This window comes from Nicotiana attenuata, unplaced genomic scaffold, assembly GCF_001879085.1.
Source record: "Nicotiana attenuata strain UT unplaced genomic scaffold, NIATTr2, whole genome shotgun sequence".
Lineage (NCBI taxonomy): Eukaryota > Viridiplantae > Streptophyta > Magnoliopsida > Solanales > Solanaceae > Nicotiana > Nicotiana attenuata.
Genome location: NW_017672380.1, coordinates 126,441 through 151,650, shown reverse-complemented (window position 1 = coordinate 151,650; position 25,210 = coordinate 126,441). Strand labels below are relative to the sequence as shown.

Here is a 25,210-nt window from a genome sequence, read left to right as displayed (position 1 = left end):
CTCTCATCTGAACTCTGTACCTCCATGTCATTAGTTGTCTCATTCAGTGACATATTTGGTAAAGTATCTATCTCAGCTTCAATTGCTATTCCCAGATCATCATCAACCATAGGTGTTAAGGCAGGCTGATCTTGTGTGGCTGTTGTTGGATCAGTATCAGGGATGAATAAGCTCTCAGGTTGCCAAGGTAAGTTCTTAAAAGGGAATATGTCTTCTCTGAAACTTACATCCCTGCTTATCAAGAACTTATTTGACTCCAAGTCATATAGCTTATACCCTTTCTGCACTTCAGAGTATCCAATGAACACTGATTTCAAAGCTCTTGCTGCAAATTTGTCCCCTCTTGGCAGTGTACTAGCATAACATAAGCATCCAAATACTCTAAGCTGATTTATCTTTGGTGTTTTCCCATAAAGTCTTTCATAAGGTGATTTTCCACTCAGCACTGTTGTGGGCAACTTATTGATTAAGTAGACTGCAGTTTTCACACAGTCCCCCCAAAATCTAGCAGGTATGTTGCTTTGAAATTTCAATGATCTTGCCACCTCCAATATGTGTCTATGTTTCCTCTCTACCACTCCATTTTGTTGTGGAGTGTAGGGGCAACTACTCTGATGAACTATTCCCAGGGATGCAAGTAATTCATTGCAGTTTTCATTGAAAAATTCTCTACCATTGTCAGATCTCAACACTTTTATGGAAGAATTAAACTGATTTTTCACAAGAGAAAAGAAATCTTTTAGTACCATTATTACTTCACATTTAGAATGCAGCAAACAAATCCAAGTGTATCTTATGGGTGTTTAACGGGTGGGCCGGGCCGGGCTGGGTAGGGAATTTTTGTACCCGTACGGGTTATGGTCCGGGCCGGTTACGGGTTGGGGCTTAACGGGTTTAACGGGTTCGGATTCATTCGGGTAAAAATTGAACCGTAAGGGTTACGGGTTGAGGGGGCCGGGCCGGGCCGGGTTTAGTGTATTTTTTTTTGTATTTTGTATAACTATTGTAAGTTATATTAATACTTTGTATTAATATAAAGAATACAAGGAGGATGGGAATAAATTGCAAGTGCTACATTTATTTCAAAATTACGAAATTGAAGTTTGCATTTAACAAGTAAATTAAACTAACAAAAAAAAATAGTAATTTTAAGCATAAATACGTCTAATAATTTTAAAATAAAAAAATTAACAAAAAAATAGTAATTTTAAGCATAAATACTTGAAGTTTGCATAATAATACTTCAAATTAATCTAACAAACTAAAACATTAAGCATAAATACGTCTAATAATTTTAAAATAACACGAATTGTCTCAAATCAACTTAAATAGGAATTTCCGGAGGACGCTCAAGACAATTCTTTATATGCCTCCTTAAACTGCCTGTACCACACTTTGGACGACGATTTAAGACTAGACCACAGTTCTTGCACTTTACTTTCTGAACTTCTTCATTTTCTTCTACCACCTCAAAGTGTTCCCAAACATAGAATTGAGAATTGAGAGATGAGTGAAGAAATGAGGAGGGGGGGTATTTATAGTTTTTCAAAGGGGGGTTAATTTTAAAAAAAAACAAAATGGGCTATTTGTGCAATTCAGCCGTTGGGCAACTGCCATTTTCTGAAATGGACCGTTGCCAACGGTCAGATCTGGGCCCAGTTTTTAAAAAAACAAAAAAAAAATAATTTTTTTTTATTACCGTTAAATCGGTCTGGGCCGGTTAACCGGTTTCATAACACTGTTCATCGACCGGGTTATACCGGTCCGGGTAACCGGTATTTTGAAGGTGAACGGTGCAACCCGCGAATCATCCTTAACCCAGCCCAACCCAGCCCACTTGTACCGGTTCGGGCCGGTTCCGGTTTTAACCGGTCTGGGCCGGTCCGGAACCGGGCTGACCCAGCCCGTTTAACACCCTTAGTGTATCTGCTATAGTCATCTACTATGGTTACAAAGTATTGCTTCTTGTCATAAGTTGCAATTTTGTATGGTCCCCAGACATCTACATGTATAAGCTGAAAAATATGATCAGATTTGTGACTACTAATAGGAAAACTTAGTCTACTTTTCTTAGCCAATGGGCAAATCTCACAGAACATCTGCACATCTTTATTCACTTTATTCGTTAGATCTGGCAAGCACTGCAATGCACCTATAGAAGCATGTCCCATTCTTTGATGCCACAATTCTGCACTTATCTCTTCCTTCTTGACTGATCCAGCTACTATGTCATCTTCTTCACTTCTGATTATGTACAAGCCTTCATCTTCTCTACCAATCCCCAATACCCTGCCATTGTAAAGCCCCTAAAATACATAAAAACCAGGGTAGAAGCAGGCCGAACAACACAAATCTCTGGTCAACTTAGATACTGATATGAGATTGAATTTGAAGTCAGGTACATGTAGGACATTTCTAATCTTCTGCCCTCCTAGTATTGTTGCATCACCTGTGTGTACTATTTCTGATCTACCTCCTGTGGGTATTTGAACTCCTCTATTATTTCCTTTGTTGATTCTCCTTATATTTCTAAAACTTCCTTACAAAAGGTGATATGGTGTGATGCCCCTGGATCTACTATCCAATCATATGATCTTGCATTAGATAGCAGTGACTTTATACCTGTCATATTTGCTGAACTTGAAGTGTTGTTGGAGTTTCCTTCTGTGGATGATTTTGTCAACAGGTTCACCAGGTGCTTGTACTGATCTTCAGTCATGTAATTTCCTTGTGGCTGTTCATTCACTGTTACTTCTTTCTCACCATTGACATTGTTAGCATATGTTTTTGTAGGAAACTGACTCTTCTTTTTACTTTTGAAATATGCAGGGTATCCAATTATTTTGTAGCAATTCTCCTTCAAATGCCCTTTGTATCCACAGTGCTCGCAGATTATACCTACTTTCTTCCCTTTCATGAATTGATTTCCTTTTCCTGCTAACATTATCATTGGCTCCCTATTTGACTCGACTACTCCTAATTCCCTTGGACTTTCTTCTTGCACCACAAGAGCATAGGCTTGATTCACAGTAAGAATTGGCCTTTTTAGTAACACTCACATGACTATAACTCTCGTTTAATCCCATTAAAAATTGTAAAAGCCTTTGTCTCACCAGGTGATCTACATATGGACGTGATTCCTCACAATCACATGAGGGGTGATTGTGAAAACTGTTAGTTAGTGAATAGGACTAATGTGAAAATAGTGAAACTTAGGGGTGTTATTTGGTGGTATTTGAAGTAATAACCAACTCAGTCAATAAAATGACTAAGTCGGTTATTACTGTGCTCAACCGAAATTAAGAAAGCTAAGAGCTCATTTTCTTCTCTCTTCTCTTTCTTCTATGAAATCAAAAGATATGTTGCTGAATTGTCCTTGCATGTTGTAATTCAGTCATAGTTCGATTAATTCAGTGCAAATTAACATGGTATTAGAGCCAGGCCCATCCCAATTTAATGTTACCGTTGTTGGGCCCCCATTTATATTGTCCACGCTCCAGTTGCAGGCCTGGGCGTGATGGGGGTGTTGAGTTGTGTCCCACATCGGTGGGTTATGGATATCTTGGTCTCCTTATATGATCTTGGTCAATCTTCACCTCACAAGCTAGCTTTTGGGGTTGAGTTAGCCCCAAGGTCCATTCTTAACAAAAAGCACTTAACTTATTAAACAATTTTAGTGTTTATTAAACATGAAAATAAAGGAATTTGCAAAAACACCCTTGTATTTCAAGCAAAGATTTTTCAGTTACTCCGACACAACACAGTTAAGGAGAAACCGAGAAAGCAAATGAGCTCAATTAGGTTCACAAAAGATGGTTTTAATGGAAACCCAGAAATAGAGGAAAGTATACGATGAAAATTGACAGACCCTGAACCGGCAGAGCTACCTGAATGCTACCTAAAGACTATCAAAGCTTCATGGTTTTATTTATTTTTGGAGCAAATGAGCTCACACTGAGTGTTGAGACAAACGGAGATTGCTAAGTTTGACTTCAATTCACTCTATTAAATCTTCATGTTTTCGAAGAGAATTATTCATCACCTTTACAAGTCTTCTGATTATCTTCGCCAGGTAAAACTTTTCTATATCTTTTCTTTCTTTTGCTACTTTTTTATAGAAAAATATTCTTTTCCTCCTTTTTCTTTTCAAACATTTTTTCATTTTTCCCTTCCAATTTACAGGAAATTTGGCATTTTCAATATTGGAAACCATTCAGATTGAACAATTGTACTTTTACTACCTGTGCAAGTATAAATTCGCTGGTTCTTGATGATTTTTCAGATGAAGAAAATGTATATTATCCATCTATTATTCATTCTCATATAGCGAAAGACAATGGCTATTTTGATCATACTTATTATCTAAGCCTACTAGGTAGTTGCTTGAGTGAAGGGTCAATTGTAGATGCCAAGAAACTACATGGGAAGTTGTTGAAATTGGGATTTGGCTCAGATTATAGGATCGGTGCTAGGTTTCTTGATATTTATGTTGCTGGTGGAGATTTATCTAGTGCATTGCAAATATTTGATAATTTGCCAAGTGGGATTAGAAATGTGTCTTGTTGGAACATATTATTGTCTGGTTTTACACGGACGAAAAGAAATGATGCAGTTCTAAATCTGTTCTCTCGAATGTTAAGAGAATATGTTAATCCAGATGAGTGCACATTTTCTCAAGTTCTACAAGCCTGCAGTTATAACAAGGCTGCTTTTCGTTTTCGGGGTGTTGAACAGATTCATGCATTGGTTATGCATTGTGGTCTTGGATTGAAGCTGATTGTTTGTAACCGTTTGATTGATTTGTATTCTAAGAACGGATTAGTAGATTCTGCTAAGCAAGTCTTTGAGGATATGGTGGTAAGAGATAGTTCTTCTTGGGTTGCCATGTTGTCTGGCTTTTGTAAGAACGAGCGAGGAGAAGATGGTATTCTCCTATATAAGGATATGCGTAAATTTGGAGTTATTCCTACTCCATATGTTTTCTCGAGTGTTATAAGTGCATCCACAAAAATAAAAGCTTTTGATTTGGGAGAACAGCTCCATGCTAGTATCTATAAATGGGGATTTTTAACTAATGTTTTTGTTGGTAATGCTCTTGTGACATTGTATTCTCGGTGTGGATACTTAACATTAGCAGAACAAGTATTTATTGAAATGCCGCAGAAGGATGGAGTTACCTATAATTCGCTAATCTCTGGTCTCTCTTTGAAAGGATTCAGTGATAAGGCTCTACAGTTATTCGAGAAAATGCAGTTAGGTTCGTTAAAACCCGATTGTGTTACAATTGCAAGCCTCTTGGGTGCTTGTGCATCGTTAGGAGCTCTTCAGAAGGGAAGACAATTGCATTCCTACGCAACAAAGGCAGGTCTATGCTCAGATAGCATAATTGAAGGTTCTTTACTTGACCTTTATGTTAAGTGCTCTGACATTGAAACAGCCCATAAATTTTTCCTTGGAAGCCAGATGGAAAACATTGTTCTGTGGAATGTGATGCTCGTGGGTTATGGACAGATGGGTGATTTGGATGAATCATTCCAAATCTTTTCGCAAATGCTGGTTAAAGGGCTACAACCTAATCAATACACATACCCCAGTATATTGAGAACTTGTACATCTGTTGGTGCTCTGTATCTTGGAGAGCAAATACATAGCCAAGTATTAAAAACTGGCTTTTGGCAGAATGTATATGTGTGTAGTGTGCTTATAGATATGTATGCCAAGCATGAAAAACTGGATGCAGCAGAGAAAATCTTTTGGCGTCTGAATGAGGAAGATGTTGTATCTTGGACATCCATGATCGCTGGATATGCTCAGCATGACTTGTTTGTTGAAGCTCTAACACTTTTTAGAAAAATGCAACACCATGGTATTCGATCAGATAACATAGGATTTGCAAGTGCAACTAGTGCATGTGCCGGCATTCAAGCACTCGATCAAGGGCGACAAATCCATGCCCAGTCAGTGGTGTCAGGCTACTCATTAGATCATTCAATAGGCAATGCATTGATTTTTCTCTATGCTAGATGCGGCAGAATACAAGATGCGTATGCAGCATTTGACAAAATTGATACCAGAGATATTATTTCGTGGAACGGCTTGGTATCAGGATTTGCCCAAAGTGGATTTTGTGAAGAAGCACTGGAAGTGTTTTCTAGATTGAATGGAGATGGAGTGGAAGCTAACATGTTCACATATGGATCTGCTGTTAGTGCAGCTGCTAATACCACCAATATTAAACAGGGGAAGCAGATTCATGCTAGAATAATAAAGACTGGTTATAATGCTGAAATAGAAGCTTCCAATGTCCTGATCACATTGTATGCAAAGTGTGGAAGCCTTGTGGATGCCAGGAAAGAGTTCCTTGAAATGCAAAATAAGAACGATGTGTCATGGAATGCCATGATAACTGGTTATTCTCAACATGGATGTGGTAATGAAGCTATAGAACTGTTTGAGGAGATGAGACATCTTGGTGTGAAGCCGAACCATGTCACCTATTTGGGTGTTTTATCAGCCTGTAGCCATGTGGGTTTGGTGGACAAGGGGCTTTGTTATTTCAATTCGATGAGTAAAGATTATGGTTTAATGCCAAAACTAGAACATTATGCGTCTGTTGTAGACATTTTAGGACGAGCTGGCCATTTGCAGCGAGCAATGAAGTTTGTGGTGACTATGCCAATCGAACCTGATGCAATGGTTTGGAGGACCCTCCTAAGTGCTTGCATAGTTCAAAAGAACATGGAAATAGGGGAAGAGGCAGGTAAACATCTCTTAGAATTGGAGCCTCAAGACTCAGCAACTTATGTTTTGCTATCAAACCTGTATGCAGTTCTTGGACGATGGGATTCTCGGAACCAGACAAGGCTGCTGATGAAAGACAGAGGTGTTAAGAAAGAGCCAGGTCGTAGCTGGATTGAAGTTAAAAACACCATCCATGCATTTTTTGTTGGAGATAGACTCCATCCACTAGCAAATCATATATATGACTTTGTGGAGGAACTAAATAAACGTGTAGTCATGATTGGTTATGTGCAAGACAATAATAGCCTTTGGAATGATTTTGAGTTGGGACAAAAAGATCCAACTGCTTATATTCACAGTGAAAAGTTAGCTATTGCATTTGGACTTCTAAGCTTGCCTGAAATGTTTCCGGTACGGGTGATGAAGAATCTTCGTGTATGCAATGACTGCCATAATTGGATAAAGTGTGTGTCTAAGGTTGCTAATCGGGCCATTGTTGTACGAGATGCATACAGGTTTCATCATTTTGCAGATGGAGACTGTTCCTGCAATGATTTTTGGTAATTGGAACTATTGAGGGGTGCAGTGTGGTGAAGAGGGGTTTAGGTTCTAGAAGTTGGAGATATCATAGTAAACTACCAGTGCTTTGAGATTGATGCTCTGGATACCTTACCAATACCTCTCTGGATACCTTACTAATAGAGGTATTAATACTTTACCTTGATAATATTTTCGTTATAACCTTGGTTTAAAAGTCAATTTATCTTCTGTTATTCAGGTCAACTATAGTCCGTAATATTCGTGTCTCTTTTCACTTATCAAAAGTTCCCTATGATCTATTTCTGTGCCCGTTTTCTTCAGATCTGGTATTGCTACTGATCTTAATTACAATGATTAAACGCACCCTTTTCTCCTTTAGGAAGCAGAATTAAATTTAGGTGTTACTCTATTCTGTGAAAATTTAAAAGGAACGATGTGCTATCTTCTCGATAAACTCATTAGTACTCCACAATCGTTTGTTATTAACTATGAAGCATACATACTGCTATGTCGATGTTTGCATATACCAGACAATTAGAAGTTGAAACTTCTGGAGTATGTAAACTTGCTTCTTTTCCAATCAGTCAAAAGATGACTGGTTAGCTCTGACCATCTGTAAACACATCCCCTACTGATCAACAAAGGTTGTATGCACTTCTTCTCTTGTGCTTGTAAGAGGTTGCTTCTGAGTGTTACCTTTGTCATATATTGTTTACTTCAATTATACTGGAATGTAAGGAATAGCACCAGTGCATTTCTGACTTCTTCCTAAAATAATTCTGTTTTCTCCGGGAGGTCTTTGGACCCTTATTAGTCCAGTTAAAGTTTACCTTGCTAATGATATTTGCATGCATTGCTCATTTCATAGTCTGCATCTTTTGTTTCCCAGATGAACCTGGCAAGCAAGTTTGAAGTGCTATCAAGATAAAAACACTAGCAAGTCTCACATAGCTTTCAATCTTCCAGGACAGTCTAGTGGTAAGAGCACAGTATGATGTGTGGGTTAGGCGCACGTCAAGGATTTGAATCCACCCCAGGCTTTAGTATTTAAGTGGAGAATGGTAGAGAGGTGAGTCTATTATCCACCAAGTTCCGAACTCTGCGCCACGCCCTCCGGGGTATTTGTCGGTTATGAAAAAAATGTCTCAATTAGCTTTCAAGGTAGCCAAATAATCGGGGTTTTCATCTCTTCCAATTTGTGGCAACCTTGCTCTCTTCTGGCTCCTCTTTCTTTTAGTTTCACTCTGGATTGAATCTCTTTGGAGAATATATATATTGACATATTTATTTAATATGTATTGATGTGTCTACATGATTGGTGCTGTTCAACTGCAGTGCACCAGTTCCAAACAACTGGACCAAAAAGCTGTTTCATGCATCCTCGCGCTCGCGGAGTGATTTATTCCTGGTGATAGTTGCTGGTAATGTTCTTCACTCTTAGTTTATGCCCTTTTCTTTCATGTTGTAATTGTCTATTTGTAGCCGAGTAATCTTGCCATGCAATTATCCTGATTTACTTCTGTCAATGTCATAGTAATCAAATTTGCACAGCATCCAGAGAATAATGAAAAACAGAAGGATCAAAAGAGTAAGCTGAGCTTCAAATTCAAAATCATGAGCCTCAGGGTGAAAGGACCAATGGAGTATCTGAGTTGGTTAGTAGATTATGTGCCGTTGTTTGGTGCCTTCACGAACAATGTAAAATTTTCTTTTAACGATGGTAGTGTTCGGGCCGGTTTCCACCAAGTTACTCGTCATAGATGGATGGTTGAGCTACCATTAGAGAACTAACCTTGTAAGTTTTTGTCCCAACATGTCCATGTTTCACAACCTGTTCTGATGCAACTCGAGATCTGTAGCTTTGGCTGGAAAAAGATTACCACTCTTGTTGATGCGGGTAGTTGGTTGTTAGGACAGATGTTATGTTTATGGTATTGATAATACAAATTAGTGGAACATTCCTAATGTAGAATTTCAACGTTCAATTACAGTTACTTGGCATAGCTACAAAGCTGTATATAAATGTGATTTTTTCAAGAAAGGGGAGAGTTTTCAGTTTTGTCAGACACATGATTTTCAAATCTATCCAAATTAACGTACAATTGACACAACTCACGACTTATAATTGTGAACTGCTCGAAAATACAAACATGAGATTCAGGAAGTGTTATCAATAAGGTTTTTGATCGGGATCTTAAGTAAGGAAGACAAAGTTGCAGATACTTTCCCTCGGGGTAATGGCTAAGATAATCTCTGTGCGCCAAGTGGGTGATGGAGCTCAAATAGTTGTACAGTTGGACGATGTACACCATCGTCCAACTGTAGTGCCTTGTTGGTAAGGTCAGCTGTCATTTCCTCTAATCTCCTGGAGAGTTTCTAAACAAATAGTGTTACCAAGAACAAATCATATGTGATATATAAAAATAACACGGGAGTAACTTCTTCACTGAATGGAAAAGAAAAACATCCTCACTTCATCATAGTACCTTATGAAGGAGAAAAAGATATACCTGTAAAATTATATTTTGACTGCAGTACAGATGAAAGAGAAATCTTCAGAAAATTTTTATTTTGTACCTCACACAACTGACACTAATTGTGTGAGGCCTCTTTTTTGTCTCACAACTGTGTGGTCCCAGAATTTTGTGGACCCAGATGTGTAAGATGTGGGTCCACAAATATGTGAGATAGAAAGAGGCCTCACACAACTAGTGTAAGTTGTCTGAGGCACAAAATAAAATCACTCAAATCTTCACTTCATCATTGTACTTTGTGAAGAAAAAAAAAGAATATATATTTATAGGATTATACAGTACATATGAATCATTCTCCACAGCATTTTACTAATTGGAGGATGTTATCTGTATGTAAGCCATTTAAGACTGAAAGAATGAGAAACAAAAGAGAGAGATACTGATGACCGCCAGGTGGAAGAAAACGGAGAGAAATTGATGTCTGCTGTGATTAGTCAAAAGAATACAAGTGACATGAAACAATTGATGAATTGGCAGAAATCGTCCTTAATATCTCAGTATTTCTACAATCTGTCAATTAATGCCAAATGCCAGTCATAGAACTGATGAATTTGAAGAGATCATTCCGATAATCTTGCTGTGTAAGCTCCCATTAGTCACAAGAACACCGCCTGAAGGAAAGATTATTCTCCGTTCAGTTTCATCTGCAGCAATATCAAGTGAACCTCCTGCCCAGTCAGTCACCTGACAAGTAAGACACACAATGAATAACCAGGAAAGTGAGCAATCTAGTCTCGCTTATTGTTTTCTGAATGAATGATCTAAAAATTAAATCCTATTGCTCAAAGTTGAAGGACATAGTATAAAGTGAAAGTCATAACCAGGAGCACAATCGAAGAAAAACGTAAAGCTTCTTAAAAATTTGCCCTCTGCTTTGGATCCTGTTATGCGAAGTGAATAGTGTGATATATGAAAATTCAAACACAGGTAGAATGAAAGTTGATGCCAGTGAATACTGCATCGAGTAGACAAAAAAAAAGTCTTCTGCTTAATGCATTTGTTTGATGTCAGGGAATATAAATGCCTGGATGTGAATAACTTGCCAGTAAGCAGATAAGTGGAAAACAGTAGGCAGTATAATGCAGAATACAGGATTATCTGCCCTTTGTTGATAATAATGATGATATGAGTTGAGCCTAAAGAATGATGTGAGGATTCATATTGCCGATCCCAACTTGTTTGTGACTGAGCCATAGTTGTTGCTATTGTAGTCTCCCAGATCTTTCAAATCAAATATGGGCTGATTATGTATGTTTTTTCCCTTGAAAGTACAAGAATGAAATCACTGGGTGTAGAGTCTCCGAATTATGAGGCGTGACCAAAAATAAAGCTATAAAACGAGCCTTTCTTCTCTTTGTGTTTCTTCATAAGTAAATGGCAGGCCTACTTGTCCATTCCCAGCAAGGAAAGGGCTAAGACAAGGGGATCCACTATCCCCATTCTTGTTTGTCTTAGCTATGGATTACCTAAGCAGGCTACTCAGATCTTTGAAGAACCAGCCTGATTTTAACTATCATCCAAGATGTGAGAAGCTGCAAATCATTCAGCTAGGCTTTGCTGATGATTTGTTGTTATTCTGAAGAGGTGATGAAGTATCTATCCAGATGTTGTACAATTGTTTCATGGAGTTTTCAAAGGTGTCAGGTCTGAAGGCAAATAAGAACAAGAGCTCTATATATTTTGGGGGTGTGAGCGTAACTATACAGCAAAATGTCATGGAGAAGCTGGGGTTTCCTAAAAGATACCTGGGAGTCCCATTAAGCACAAAAAGAATGTCAGTCATACAATTCCAACCACTGCTAGATAAGATGCTTGGCAGAATAACATCATGGACTACAAAATTCCTTTCATATGCTGGCAGGGTTCAGTTGATTAAGAGTGTACTGCTATCAATCCAAATATATTGGTCCCAAATACTTGTTTTCCCAAAGAAGGTGATCCATCTCATAGAAGCTATATGCAGGAAGTTCTTATGGACTGGGGGGATTGATGTAACAAAAGAAGCTCTAGTGGCATGGGAAAAATTGTGTCAACCAAAGGCTAATGGGGGCTGGAATTTGCTGGATATTGAATTATGGAACAAAGCAGCCATATGTAAACTACTATGGAACTTAGCTCAAAAGAAGGACAAGCTATGGGTGCAGTGGATTCACACTTACTATGGGAAAGGCAAAGCTATAAAATATATTGAAGCTAATCAAGCTTCATGGCTAGTGAAGAAGATTCTGAGGGCTAAGCAGTACATGATAGAGGCTGGGATCAATTTGGATGAAATACTCGAGAAGAAACACATAACCATCAGCAATATATACAAGATGTTAAGGAAGGATCACCAGAAGGTTCATTGGAGGAAGCTGATATGTAATAATGGAGGAATGCCAAAGTGGACTTTTATATTGTACATGACTATACTGGGCAAACTGAATACCAGAGATAGACTAGCAAGATGGGGAGTAACAAATGAACTACTATGTCCTATGTGTAAAGTGGAAGAGGAAAGCGTGGAGCACCTGTTCTTCAAGTGTTCATATACAGCAGAAATTTGGAGTAAGATACTGCAGTGGATGGGTATTACAAGGCAAACGATGGAATGGAGTCAAGAAATAGAATGGGCATGCAACAATGCAAGGAGCAGATCAGCAAATTCTGAAATCTATAGAATAGCACTAGCAAGTTGTGTCTATCACGTGTGGCAGGAGAGAAACCACAGAATCTTTCAACTTAAACAAAAGCAAGCGGGGCTACTGATCAAGCAAACTATACAAATGATATGTGGAAGGGGCTATACATTGCCAAGACTAAGAAGAAGGCTCGAAGAGTTGAATTTTTATCCATAAGGGAAGATGAAGTACTGACAATGTAACTAGAATAGTGAATTGATAGTCAGTAAGAAGGATAGGTGTTTTTTGATGAAACTGAGTCTGGGAGGATGTCCAGACTTGGTGTTTGTTTTGTTAGCTGTAATTTTCGTGCTTTGGTAATAAAATATGATAATTACCAAAAAAAAAATAAAGTTTGTGTCTTCTACTGAAGGAATTTTTAAGTTCCGTGAATCACTGGTTAGGACCCTCACTTGATTCTTCAGATTATCTTGCCAGGAAAACTAAACAAAGCGTGAATTAGTTGTGCACGAGAGTCAACCTCCCGAATCTGACCAGTTCTAAAGTTTTCACAATTAAAAAGTGATGAGAAGCCTTCAAAATACTGTACCCAGCCGAAAAAATATAAGCTATATCTTCAGATCTCCATAACCCGGATGTTCTTTACGTTACTTAATTTTTTAACTTTTTTTATAAAAAAGAAAAGGAAAAAGAAGAGAGGGTGTTGTTACATGCAATATAATTAATGACTGTTTTATTAAAAGATATATCAGCAGTGTCGACTTCTCTAGAACTAGCTGTAACAACTAACAAGTAGAGATAAGAAGGTTTGTTAAAAAGAATGTCAACAGAGAAATGCATACCTTCCCTCCAGCTTCATGGACACATATGATTCCAACAGCATGGTCCCAGACCTACATTCGACGGATATGATCATCAGATTGCTCTACTAATTTTACACAAAGTGACCCGAGAATATAATTTTCACCTTGATAATAGATGTCGCCTTCCTCCCTTGAATGTAAACCGATGCTCTACCAGAAGCGACCATCAGATATTTGCACAAACTGTAAATTAAGAAACAAAAGTAAAATAAAATAAATGCACAAAAACCATCATGAAAATTGAAGATGTAATTTGATTTGCAGTCTCAAAAGAGGAAGAAAGAAACGATGCAAAAGTAATTACAACTCAGCTGTTCAGTTTAAAAGGGAACTGAATTTTGTAATCACTTGAAGAATGGTTCTGAGTGCATTCTGTTTTCGGTTATTAAAATAGAGCATTCAATCTCTACTGAATGTGAATAATGAGCATCTTCTCCAAATAAGTTGATGGTTGTTACCGAGAACCAAAACCAAGTTCCAACTTGGACACCAAAAGTTTACTATAGAGCTAATTTTCTTTACCTCTACCTTCCCCAGCCCAACCCTTATATAGATCCAATTTGTAAAGGAAATCATTGTATCCCTTTCTCTTTTAAATCATTGTATCCCTTTCTTTTTTAACTTCTCAACTCCTCTGTATTAAAATTCATCAACCAAAAAGGAGCCTTTTAGGTGTAAAAACTTCCACAAATGCCAACAGCGGGCAAGAAAGATTTCACAACACAAATCTAAGCATCCATTCATCATCTAGTACAGATCTTTTAAGAATATGAAATGTCTTTGAGAAGAAGAATTCACCTTCCACAGCATGCAGACAGAAGAAGTATATTCCCGTCTCCTATGTTCTCAGAGTCTCTTTTCGCATCAAATAAAACCGATAGGGGTAAAGATTTCCATGATTGACTTTCAGGAATAGTAAACCGTGCCCCCTCCACCATTTGACAGCTGTCAACAGAGCATCTGGTCCAAGTGTGAGGTGACTCAGTGTTTAGTATGTCTGAGAACCTCTTTGTCCATGTTCCACAACCCACATGAGAAACCATGATGATCCCTGATCTGGAACTACTATTTTCTTGGACCCCAACAATAGAATTCTCAGAACAGTCTTCGCACCAATTGGGGCAGCCCATAACCCCCAAGACAATCTGTCCTTCAACTACAAGTGCCAAACCCACCTGAAAAGGCATAATATATTTGGCCAAATAAGCATGAGAAGTGGAAAAAAACACGACTCTAACCCAGGCAGCAAAAGCATTCTATAGAACCAAGAAATAACACCTGAACCTATTATGATAATGTATACGACATCATCATTTTCGTTACCCAACACTCTTCTTTGCAGAAACATTAATTAATTCATGATACATGAAACACTCTGCACTATAAAACAAAATAGAAAGAACAAAAGATTAGGACAGAGAAGTTTAACTTTGGCACCACTGAGGGCTTTAGTTTAACAGCATTTGTGTCTCCAGTATAACTCCAAACCCAAGGTTTTCCCCTTTCAATACAACAAGAACAAGAAGAAGAAACCCAGTGAAATCCCACCGGTGAGGTCCCGGAGGGTTACCCCTACCGTGAAGGTAGAGAGGTTGTTTACCCTTTCAGTACACATATAATTCACCTAAGCATAATGTAATTTTCTGACAAAGGGGATTCAATTGATCACTCTTCGGCCAATGTGTCCCCGCCACTGCGCGCCACATTCCCAGTTCAAGGGAAGCAACTGGCACAACAGGCAGAGGAAAGGCATGAGTTGGGAGTAACCCTCAAACTTTTTACCCTATACCTTGGCCAGTTCCGTGAAAAACAAACTTAAAATGTGTTAAATAGTTCTTTCTTTTCCAGTTCCTGTCATTCTTTTTCTTTTTTTTTCTTTTGGTCGGGAAATTCGCAGCTGATTTGGTAAACGAGGAATAAGAATAAGGTGATCTCATTCTTGTTTCTTCCTATAATTATTTGGGAAAAGAAAAAAGAAAAGAAACAAAAACATAAAAAAAATTATATTAAACAGAAAGGAAAAGGAATTAAGAGCATACCACATAGAGAGCATCGCTACCTTTAACAAACCCTCGTGTACCATCAATAGGATCCAGTATCTGTATGAGGATGAAAATTAGTGAATGCAGTCCAAATCACTGTGCAAGTATCTGTTAAGGGCATGGATGATAAAGGTAGATTTTCTTTCAAGCACATAAAAGATCACACAGAATAAAGACAGACAAGAAAATATTTCCTGATGTCATATTGATAGAAATCGGGAGGCCCTTGAAAATATAAGCCTTGATCTGGTAAAGGTTAATGTACAAAGGAAGAGGTATTTTCAACGAGAAGTAGGTTATCCAAGGGCCATATACTGGAAACTGTTTCTATATATTTTGCCACCCATCCAACCCCCAACCCAAATTCTTCAAGACATCTTGAGATGTTTCTTAGGTGATATTAAAAACACACTCTGATTTAGCCAAAATTCTAGAAAGAGAATCAAAAGTTGAAATTCTCCAGACCAATCATCAACTAAACGAATGCGTCTCTGAGACAAAATGTGAAAGAGCATACCCAAAATGAATTAAAAAAAAGTCTAGTTTCTTTCAGGAACTTTCCTTTAGTTTGAAGCCTTTAAAGGACTTTGATCTGTTATCTCATGAAACTTAGTTAATACACTTCGGAAGCAGCATCAACTCACCCAGTAAGTGGCTGGTTTAGGCCCAAATACACAAGCATCCTTTCCCCCTCTGTCAATTGCTTTCAAAATATTATCATCTGTTACTTCATCTCCTGAAGTTGCTTTATCCTTTACAACATCGACCACTGAGCCAACTAGATTATTTGAACGCAAGAATGCAGAGTCCTCTTCAGCGACCAGGGGGATAGAGGGAAAAAGTCTGTTCATCTCTATCAGAATAAGGGTATAATCCAGTAAAGAAACAATTCGACTTAGCTCTAAAAAACTCAATCAAACAATTTGTTGCTGTTCCAAGAAAACAGAGAAGGAAAATATAAGCGAATCAAAGGGAAACATAAAGAGAATATTAATAATTTCATCATTGTCAAAAACTATCTTCATAATTTCATCATTCTTCAAAAATTCTATTCATAATATAAACATTATTACTGCCATGACTATCCAATTGTTTTCTTGAGTGATGGAGAAGTATCAGACCAGATTGATTCATTATCAAAGAGGAAAAAGTATGACATGAAGAGAAACGAGGTGCAAAGATTTGACAATCATACTCTATCTTTTCCACCTTCAAATGATCTACAGTTGTTGAGAGCCATATCCACTAAAACTTGATTCTACAAATTAATTAGTTTATTTCTCGACATAAAGCTTTGTAGATTAATAAAAATAATAAAATCTACAAACTGAAGATTGTCCATGAGACCAAAAAAATAAGTTTATGATTATTCTCCACCATTTTTTGTTGGTAGTGGAGGGATTTCGAATCTTTCAGTAAGATGCAGTTTTGGAGCAAATACCTCACTCAGCTTATAATTTAAGTGGTGATGTAGATTAATCAAGCCAAGAATACTGAAGTTTAATTAGAAGAGTAAAGAGATCAACCCTCTCAAAAAGAAAGGCAATCAACGTGTCCAAGCAAAATCTCAGATTTCGGAAGATAAAAAAGAATGAGAACATATCAATAAAACTGGTGCGAAGTTTTGTAGTTTGCTGACCTATCCAATACTGATACTTGATGGTACAAAAGATACATCAAGTTTAGATGATCTACCTTCATCACTTGCTTACCAAAATTTTCACAGAAGATGTAACATTTTTTGTTAAGTCAACAAAATTCATTACTAAACATGTTATGTTTGATATTATTATACTAGTATTTTAAAGCATAGTAGTTCTCCTCTAACATACTAGCTCAGTAACACTGCAGACTAGTAGTGAAGAATCTTCAGAGTGGTTTTGCCGAATTAGAACTTTAGACTTCTAACTGCTGGCTACTTTCTCTTCAGTCAGTAAGTATGTTATAATCAGGTAATAAACTGTCTGTATATAACAGTCTATCACTGTATTTCTATCTCTTCTTTTCCGAGTTAGTCAATACAAGAAGTCTGTACTCCTATCTCCAGCTGATTGGCATAAACAAAAATACCATTTTATAAAAAAGGATTATATAATCTTAGCGAAGTGTCAATATTTACGGTTATTTCTTGCCTGAATATTTATCTTTCTTTCTTCTTCTAAGATAAGATTGTTTTATGACCAAAGGTACATGTAAGAATATGGTTGACTAAGAAAAGAAAGCATCGATATCATCCTAAAAATAGATTAAGCGCCTTTGCAACTGGAGATGGCGACAGAATGTAATGTAAGCTATCGAAGCTCTATTAATAGGAAAAATATAGTATACCACCTTATTCTATCAAGAAAAAGAAATGTGAAAACATCCAGGCATAAGGAAGATTATTCTTAGTCAAGGTAAATTCCTAGTGCTAAGAAAAATCAGACTTTGACTGGCCAGGCTTTTAATTGTTTTATTTAAAGTTTCCTTCTTTTTCTCTCCCATTTTTACTGGACAGCTGAAACTGCACTCAGATTTAATTAATTTATCAAAAAATAATGAACAAGAATTTCTTTTCAGTAAATAGAAAAGAATATATAAGTTACCCAAGCTAACTAAAGCCTGCACTCCAAAATCCGCAATAGTGACTGGGGTCTGGTCAATTTTCTCAAGAATCCTACCATCACTCGAGAACAACGACTTCTTCACCTAGCAATCACAAAGAAAACAGCAGTTTTAGTGGATAAAATGGTTGCAGTACTTGACATATGGACTACTCAAAATAAACAAAAAGATGGCTATAGGATAAATGTTTATATTTCATTTCAATCATTTCATGTATCAGAAGTATAGAAGTAAAGCAGTTTTTCACCTGAACTAATTGACTACCGTCACCTTGTTTGAGATAAGGTGCAGTCAACTTGTTTCAAAAATCTCCAATTTTATGTACCTCAGAACAAGTTATCACTTTCGCAATGTGCATTAGCCATGAAACTACCTAAAATGATTGAGAAACCTGCATTTTAAATTGCGGAAGCAGTAAGCGAAATGTTTCTAACCTCACATTCTAACCAATTTCAAGTACTTTAGTCTGAAGCCTCATATCGTTCAATTAAACTCAAAGAAGTTGCTCTATAAGGCCATGAAAAGGAAAAGTAGCTTTGAACTCAAAATAATACAATAGTTGCCAAATGCAGCCAACAGATAAAACTCCTCGGGCCCAACTTATATTTGAAACTCCTAAGATGTTTGGCACAATTCCATTTCTATACAACTTTCACAACTTTTTAGAATTATTTTCACTTCAATATTTTCTTCCACTATCATCAATATAGTAGTAAATAAGTCAAATTAAAAAATTTAAACATCGCGTTGAACACCCTTTCACTAACAGTAATCTAACATATAAGTCAAATTAACATGTTAAATGCTGTGTCTACTGAAATGCAGTCATATAAACGGAAGTGAAGGAGTAATTAGCTAATTATTTACAGTAAGTGGAGAAATTACATCAACGCAAAGACAACAAGCTCGCTCGACAACATCAACAGCAGCTTCCAGCTCTCTATAATACTTGGCTTTCTGCTCCGGGAACGGAAGGCTCAAACTCGACCTGGAAAGGAGAGAAAGCAGACACACATACATAGCGATTCAGACACAAATTCCAGAATATCAATCAATTCAACTATACTAATTGATGCCGACCATATGAATTAGAGAAATGGAGAAAAAAAAATAAGCAGAGAGGAGTCAGCTGTGAGAGACCTAACGGCGACGAAACGCCGGCGAAGCGGCGTATGGAAGGGATGCTGAGGATGAGCTGCAGGGAAGCGGGAGGCGGAGTAACGGAGAAGATCCATAAAAGACTATAAAATCAGGTACTCGTTACTCCTGGAAAGTACAACTGTTACTGCCAAATGTACATGGGCTAAATGTGTTTTTGTCGCTTGAAGGAGTAGGCTTCGAATGGTGGAAAGTGGTGGACCGGAGGTTTTCTCTTAACGTATGATTCCAACTGCTCGAAACCGACGGTTGGTTGCACAGTTTTATAAAGTTCTCTGTTAGGTTTTTTATTTTATTGCTGTAATATTATATGCTATAAAAAATGAATAACTTAGGAATTAAAGCGCTTTGGATGTTATTCATGATATATGTTGAGTTTTATCTAATTTTTACTTCATCTAGAGATATATTCAACTGAGTCATTAAAAACTCTAAGTGAAAAGCAGAAGTTAGTATTTGACATAGGGGTGTACATAGGTCGGGTTGGTTCGGATTTTACAATTACCAAAGCAAACCAATTGTGTCGGATTATTAAATCTAAAGACCAAACCAAACCAATAAAACTCGAGTTTTTCACTCTCAGGTTTTCGGATTTTTCGGGTTTTTTCGGGGTTTTTTTTCCGGTAAAATCTTCGTAGAACAAAACATATAAATTGTGCTCAAAATATTTCTTTAATCCTAGTAAGATACAACTATATAAAGTATTTTTCGAGAAAATAATACAAAATATGAGATGTGTCATGGCATTATACTAAAATAGTCAACAATAAAGACAATAAAATTATGTAATATAAATATTACTAATTAAAAAGCCATAATAAAAATAAACATAATCTAAAAGTACTAAGTCGTGCTAAAATAAGTAGACTAATAAGGGAGTACTAATTACATGACTAAACGCTAACGAAAAAATAAAAATAGGTTATGCATTTTTATCTAAATTATTGCAAAACAAAAAATAGATATTCAATACATTGTCGTTCGTGGTATTGAATTGAATGTCTTTTGTTAGCATTAGTGTCACGACCCCAGTTCGCCCTCCCTGAACTATCGTGACGGCACCTAGTCTCTACGATTAGGTAAGCCTAACGAATTGCGGAAAAAGAAACAACAGAATAAAACAAATAAAAACTTGCGGAATAAACATAGTGAAGGTTTAAAGATGCCGCTCGGCATATACAATACAACTCTCAAACTGAAACTACATTTCCCAAAACCGGGAACCTCATGAAATCACAAGCTGTGGAATAACTACAGTGTTCTAACTCCAGAGTGTTTAAACAAGAGTAAATACAGAAGGGCTAATACTATGAGAGAGAATGGAAAGGGACCCCTCGGTCTGCGGACGCGGCAGACATACCTCGAAGTCTCTGATGGATCACCCCGCCTCAAGGGTAGTAGGGTTGAGTCGAAGTACCTGGATCTGCACATGAAAAACATGCGCAAAAAGGGCATGAGTACACCACAGCGGTACTCAGTAAGTGCCAAGCCTAACCTCGATCGGGTAGTGACGAGGAAAGTCAGGGCCCTACTGATTATAGCTGGGGGAAAAATGAGATAAAATAGTATAGAATACGAAAATATAATTAAATGCTAACAGTGTGAAATGACACAAGACAATAAGAATAACAACAACTATTACAGAGGCAGAAGTAATCACGGAAAGAATACGGCTCAGCATAGAGATAACAACAGGGGATCTCCCAGGATACCGTCCTGTAGTCCCAAACATAAATATCCAGTGGATCTCCCGGGATACCGTCCCGTAGTCCAACTCATAGTGCACGGGGATCTACCGGAATCCCGATCCGTAGTCCCAAATGTAAATACCCAGTACTGGGGGAATCTACCGGGTGCAGTCCCGTAGTTCCAATATAGAAGTGCAGGGGGAGCTCCCAGAATACCAATCTGTAGTCCCAAAGTAAATAGGCAGGGGGATCTTCCGGGATACCGTCCCGTAGTCCCAAAGTAAACACACAGCAACAACTCGAAGAATACTCAATTCAATTCCAATTTCATACCAAGGTAAAACAAGTATTTCTAACCTAGCATGCTGCACATAACCCAAATAAGGTAGTTTGAACAAGTAAAGCAATTAAGTCAATTAAACATGCTTCCTTAAGCTAACAGCAGGCTTAAATTACAAGCAGTATAAACAGGAAAAGGAATCACAATTATAGTCACTTAATGAAAACGGATTTTCAACAATTAGCACAAGTACGCACTCGTCACCTCACGTACAAGGCATTTCAAATATCAACAATACCAAATCCTAAGGGGAGTTTCCCCCACACAAGATTAGGCAAGCCACTTACCTCGAATCGGCTCAAAATCAACTCGAAACCACGCTCTTGCCACGAGTACTCGACTCCAAATGGCCCAAATCTATTCAAATCAATTGCATAATATAAATAAAACTTCAAGTAACTGATCCCACTAATTAATTCTAAGCTAATGCGCGAAATTAGGAAAAATGACCAAAACATCCCTCGAGCACATGTCGCGAAATTGGGTAAAATTTACAAATTCGGGATCCTCACACTCTCACGAGTTCAGCCATACCAAGAGTACCAAAATCGGACCTCAAATTACCACTCAAAACTTTCCAATTAACCAAGCCCTAACCCCCAATTTACCCCTGATTTCTCCCTTAAATTTCATGCTAACAACGATAAAAATCACCATAATAACGAGTTTAGGAACCAAGGACCTTACCTCAATGAATCCCTCTGAAAATCTCCCTTGAAATTGCTCCCAAAAGCTTTACTCCGAGTGAAATATTGAGAAAAATGACCAAAAATCGCGAAGGAATTCTTTTAAACTTTCTGACCCTGGTTTTTCGCACTTGCGGTCTATTTCCGCTTTTGCGCTACCGCTTCTGCGGTCAAGGGAACCGCTTCTGCAGTTTTCACTAAAGCCTCCTTCTCCGCACCTGCGACCCAGGTTCCGCATCTGCGGTCCCGCAGGTGTGGTACACCTCCCGCTTCTACGGTTTCTGCTGCCTTCACTGTGGCCGCATCTGCGGCTCCATGCCCGCTTCTGCAAGTTCGCACCTGCGGTCCCCTAGCCGCAGGTGCGATTATGACAGCAATAGAACAACTTCAGCTGTCAACCCCAACTCAAAATCTCCCGTTAACCATCCGAAATCACCCGGAGGCCCCCGGGACCTCAACCAACAGCACGAACAAGTCATATACCACTATCCAAACTTATACCAATCTTCAAAACACCTCAAACAACATCGAAATACCAAATCATCATCGAATTCAAGCCTAAGAATTCCAAAAACTTCCAAATTACGCTTTCGATCAAAAAGTCTATCCAACCTCGTCCGAATGACCTGAAATTTTGCGAGCACGTCACATTCAACACTTGGAGCTACTCCAACTTCCGGAATTCCATTCCGACCCCGATATCAAAATCTCACTATCGAACCGGAAACTTCAAAAATTCAACTTTCGGCATTTCAAGCATAAATAAACTACAGACCTCCAAAATATAATCTGAACACGCTCCTAAACCCGAAATCACCCAACGGAGCTAACGGAACCCACAGAATTCCATTCCGAGGCCGTCTTCGCCCTGTTCCGACTACGGTCCAAATTCTAAAACTTAAATTCTCATTTAGGGACTAAGTGTCCCAAAACACTCCGAAACTCAAAACAAAACCTCCCGGCAACTCAGAATAGCAGAAATAAATACGGGAAAAACAGTTAATAGGAAATCGGGGCGTTAATTCTTAAAACGACCGGCTGGGTCGTTACATCCTCCTACACTTAAACATTAGTTCGTCCCCGAACGAGCATATAGACATACCTGAAATAGTGAAAAGATAAGGGTAACGGCCGAGTCGCCTCCTCGACCGGCTGACCCCGCCACTGAACCTTCACTGATGCAATGTTCTTTGACCTCAGCTTCCAAACCTGCATGTCCAATATTGCCACCGGTTCCTCAACATAAGATAGATCCTTGTCCAACTGGACTGAACTGAAATCCAACACGTGCGATGGATCACCGTGATACCTCCGGGGCATCGAAACATGAAATATCGGATGAACTCCTGCCAAGCTGGGAGGTAAGGCAAGCTCATAAGCAACCTCCCCAACATGCCTCAATATCTCAAAAGGGCCAATAAACCTCGGACTCAACTTCCCTTTCTTCCCAAATCTTATAACGCCCTTCATAGGCGAAACCCGAAGCAGAACCCGCTCTCCAACCATATAGGAAACATCACGAACCTTCCGGTCTGCGTAACTCTTCTGTCTGGACTGGGCTGTACGAAGTCTATCCTGAATCACCTTAACCTTCTCCAACGCATCCTGAACCAAGTCTGTGCCCAATAATCTAGCCTCACCCGGCTCGAACCAACCCACCAGAGATCTACACCGCCTACCATATAAAGCCTCATACGGTGCCATCTGAATGCTGGACTGATAACTGTTGTTGTAGGCAAATTCCGCCAATGGCAAGAACTGATCCGAAGACCCTCCAAACTCAATCACACACGCACGGAGCATATCTTCAAGAATTTGAGTAGTACAATCGGACTGTCCGTCCGTTTGAGGGTGAAATGATGTGCTCAACTCCACCCGAGTACCCAACTCATGTTATACGGCCCTCCAGAACCGTGATGTGAACTGAGTACCTCTATCTGAAATGATGGAAACTGGAATACCATGCAGACAGACAATCTCCCGGATATAAATCTCCGCCAACCGCTCCGAAGAACGGGTAGTACTCACAAGAATGAAATGTGCGGACTTGGTCAGCCGATCCACAATCACCCAAATGGCATCGAACTTCCTCAAAGTCCGCGGGAGCCCAACTATGAAGTCCATGGTGATCCGCTCCCACTTCCACTCCGGAATCTCTATCTGCTGAAGCAATCCACCCGGTCTCTGGTGCTCATACTTCACCTGTTGATAATTAAGGCACCGAGCTACAAACCCCAATATATTTTTCTTCACCCGCCTCCACCAATGGTGCTGTCTCAAATCCTGGTACATCTTTGCGGCACCCGGATTGATGGAATATCGCAAACTGTGGGCCTCCTCTAGAATCAACTCTCGAAGCCCATCAACATTGGGCACACAAATTCGACCCTGCATCCTCAATACCCCATCATCACCAATGGTCACCTCTCTGGCATCGCCCTGCAGAACCCGATCCCTGAGGGCACACAAACGAGGGTCATCAAACTGCCGCTCTCTAGTACGATCGAACAAAGAAGACCGAGAAACCACGCAAGCAAGGACCCGACTAGGCTCTGAAAGATCCAATCTCACAAACTGACTGGCTAAGGCCTGCACATCCATCTCCATGGGCCTCTCTACTGCTGGTAAATAAGCCAAACTCTCGCCCAGCGACTCAAAGCATCGACCACCACATTGGCCTTGCCCGGGTGATACAAAATAGTGATATCATAGTCCTTCAACAGCTCTAACCACCTCCTCTGACGCAAATTAAGGTCCTTCTACTTGAACAGATGCTGCAAACTCCGGTGATCAGTATAAATCTCACAAGGCACACTGTACAAATAATGACTCCAGATCTTCAAGGCGTGAACAATAGCAGCTAACTCGAGATCATGGACAGGATAATTCTTCTCATGTTTCAACTGTCTGGACGCGTAGGCAATCACCCTACCGTCCTGCATCAATATCGCTCCAAGGCCAACCCTCGAGGCATCACAATATACAGTATAAGACCCTGAACCGGTAGGCAATATCAAAACTGGGGCGGTAGTCAAAGCTGTCTTGAGCTTCTGAAAGCTCTCCTCATACTCTTCCGTCCACTGGAACGGAGCACCCTTCTGGGTCAGCCTGTTCATAGGCGCTGCAATAGATGAAAATCCCTGAACAATCGACGATAATAACCCGCCAAACCAAGAAAATTGCGGATCTCTGTAGCTGAGGATGGTCTGGGCCAACTCTGCACAGCCTCCACTTTCTTCGGATCCACCTTTATTCCCTCACTAGATACCACGTGACCCAAGAATGCCATGGAATCCAACCAACACTCACATTTCGAGAACTTAGCATATAACTTCTTCTCTCTCAAAGTCTGAAGCACTGTCCTCAGGTGATGCTCATGATCTTCCCGACTCC

The 25,210-nt window shown here is 39.0% G+C and overlaps 2 protein-coding genes across 4 annotated transcripts; one reads left to right on the top strand and one right to left on the bottom strand.

The window, feature by feature from the left end:
- Positions 1-3,769: 3,769 nt before the first annotated feature.
- LOC109212990 (pentatricopeptide repeat-containing protein At4g13650) lies at positions 3,770-9,345 on the top strand. Of its 3 annotated transcripts, none has more exons than XM_019376736.1 (5): positions 3,770-4,072; positions 4,183-7,445; positions 8,248-8,350; positions 8,617-8,702; positions 8,816-9,345. In XM_019376736.1, the coding sequence occupies exons 1-2, from the start codon at positions 4,016-4,018 to the stop codon at positions 7,303-7,305; spliced, it is 3,180 nt and encodes a 1,059-aa protein (XP_019232281.1). In that variant the 5' UTR covers positions 3,770-4,015; the 3' UTR covers positions 7,306-7,445; positions 8,248-8,350; positions 8,617-8,702; positions 8,816-9,345. The 3 variants fall into 3 exon arrangements, with proteins under 3 accessions (XP_019232281.1, XP_019232280.1, XP_019232282.1); XM_019376735.1 differs by having other exon boundaries at positions 8,171-8,350; XM_019376737.1 differs by lacking the exon at positions 8,248-8,350.
- A 712-nt stretch (positions 9,346-10,057) lies between these two features.
- On the bottom strand, positions 10,058-19,368 carry LOC109212991 (putative PAP-specific phosphatase, mitochondrial). The gene is made up of 9 exons (XM_019376738.1): positions 19,086-19,368; positions 18,831-18,933; positions 17,927-18,029; positions 15,986-16,194; positions 15,339-15,398; positions 14,098-14,474; positions 13,404-13,482; positions 13,279-13,329; positions 10,058-10,499 (listed from the first exon to the last, which is right to left on the bottom strand). Exons 1-9 carry the CDS (start codon positions 19,178-19,180, stop codon positions 10,350-10,352), a joined length of 1,227 nt encoding a protein of 408 aa, XP_019232283.1. The 5' UTR covers positions 19,181-19,368; the 3' UTR covers positions 10,058-10,349.
- Between the last annotated feature and the right edge of the window lie 5,842 nt (positions 19,369-25,210).

Bases quoted from the DNA above. Each gene is read 5' to 3' on its own strand.
- LOC109212990 (XM_019376737.1), top strand. From the start codon at position 4,016: ATGTTTTCGAAGAGAATTATTCATCACCTTTACAAGTCTTCTGATTAT. The intron at 4,073-4,182 runs GTAAAACTTTTC...TCCAATTTACAG, and splicing joins CTTCTGATTATCTTCGCCAG to GAAATTTGGCATTTTCAATA.
- LOC109212991 (XM_019376738.1), bottom strand. From the start codon at position 19,180: ATGGATCTTCTCCGTTACTCCGCCTCCCGCTTCCCTGCAGCTCATCCT. The intron at 18,030-18,830 runs GTAATTTCTCCA...TGTGATTGCTAG, and splicing joins CTTGTTGTCTTTGCGTTGAT to GTGAAGAAGTCGTTGTTCTC. The intron at 13,330-13,403 runs GTGAAAATTATA...CGTCGAATGTAG, and splicing joins AGGCGACATCTATTATCAAG to GTCTGGGACCATGCTGTTGG.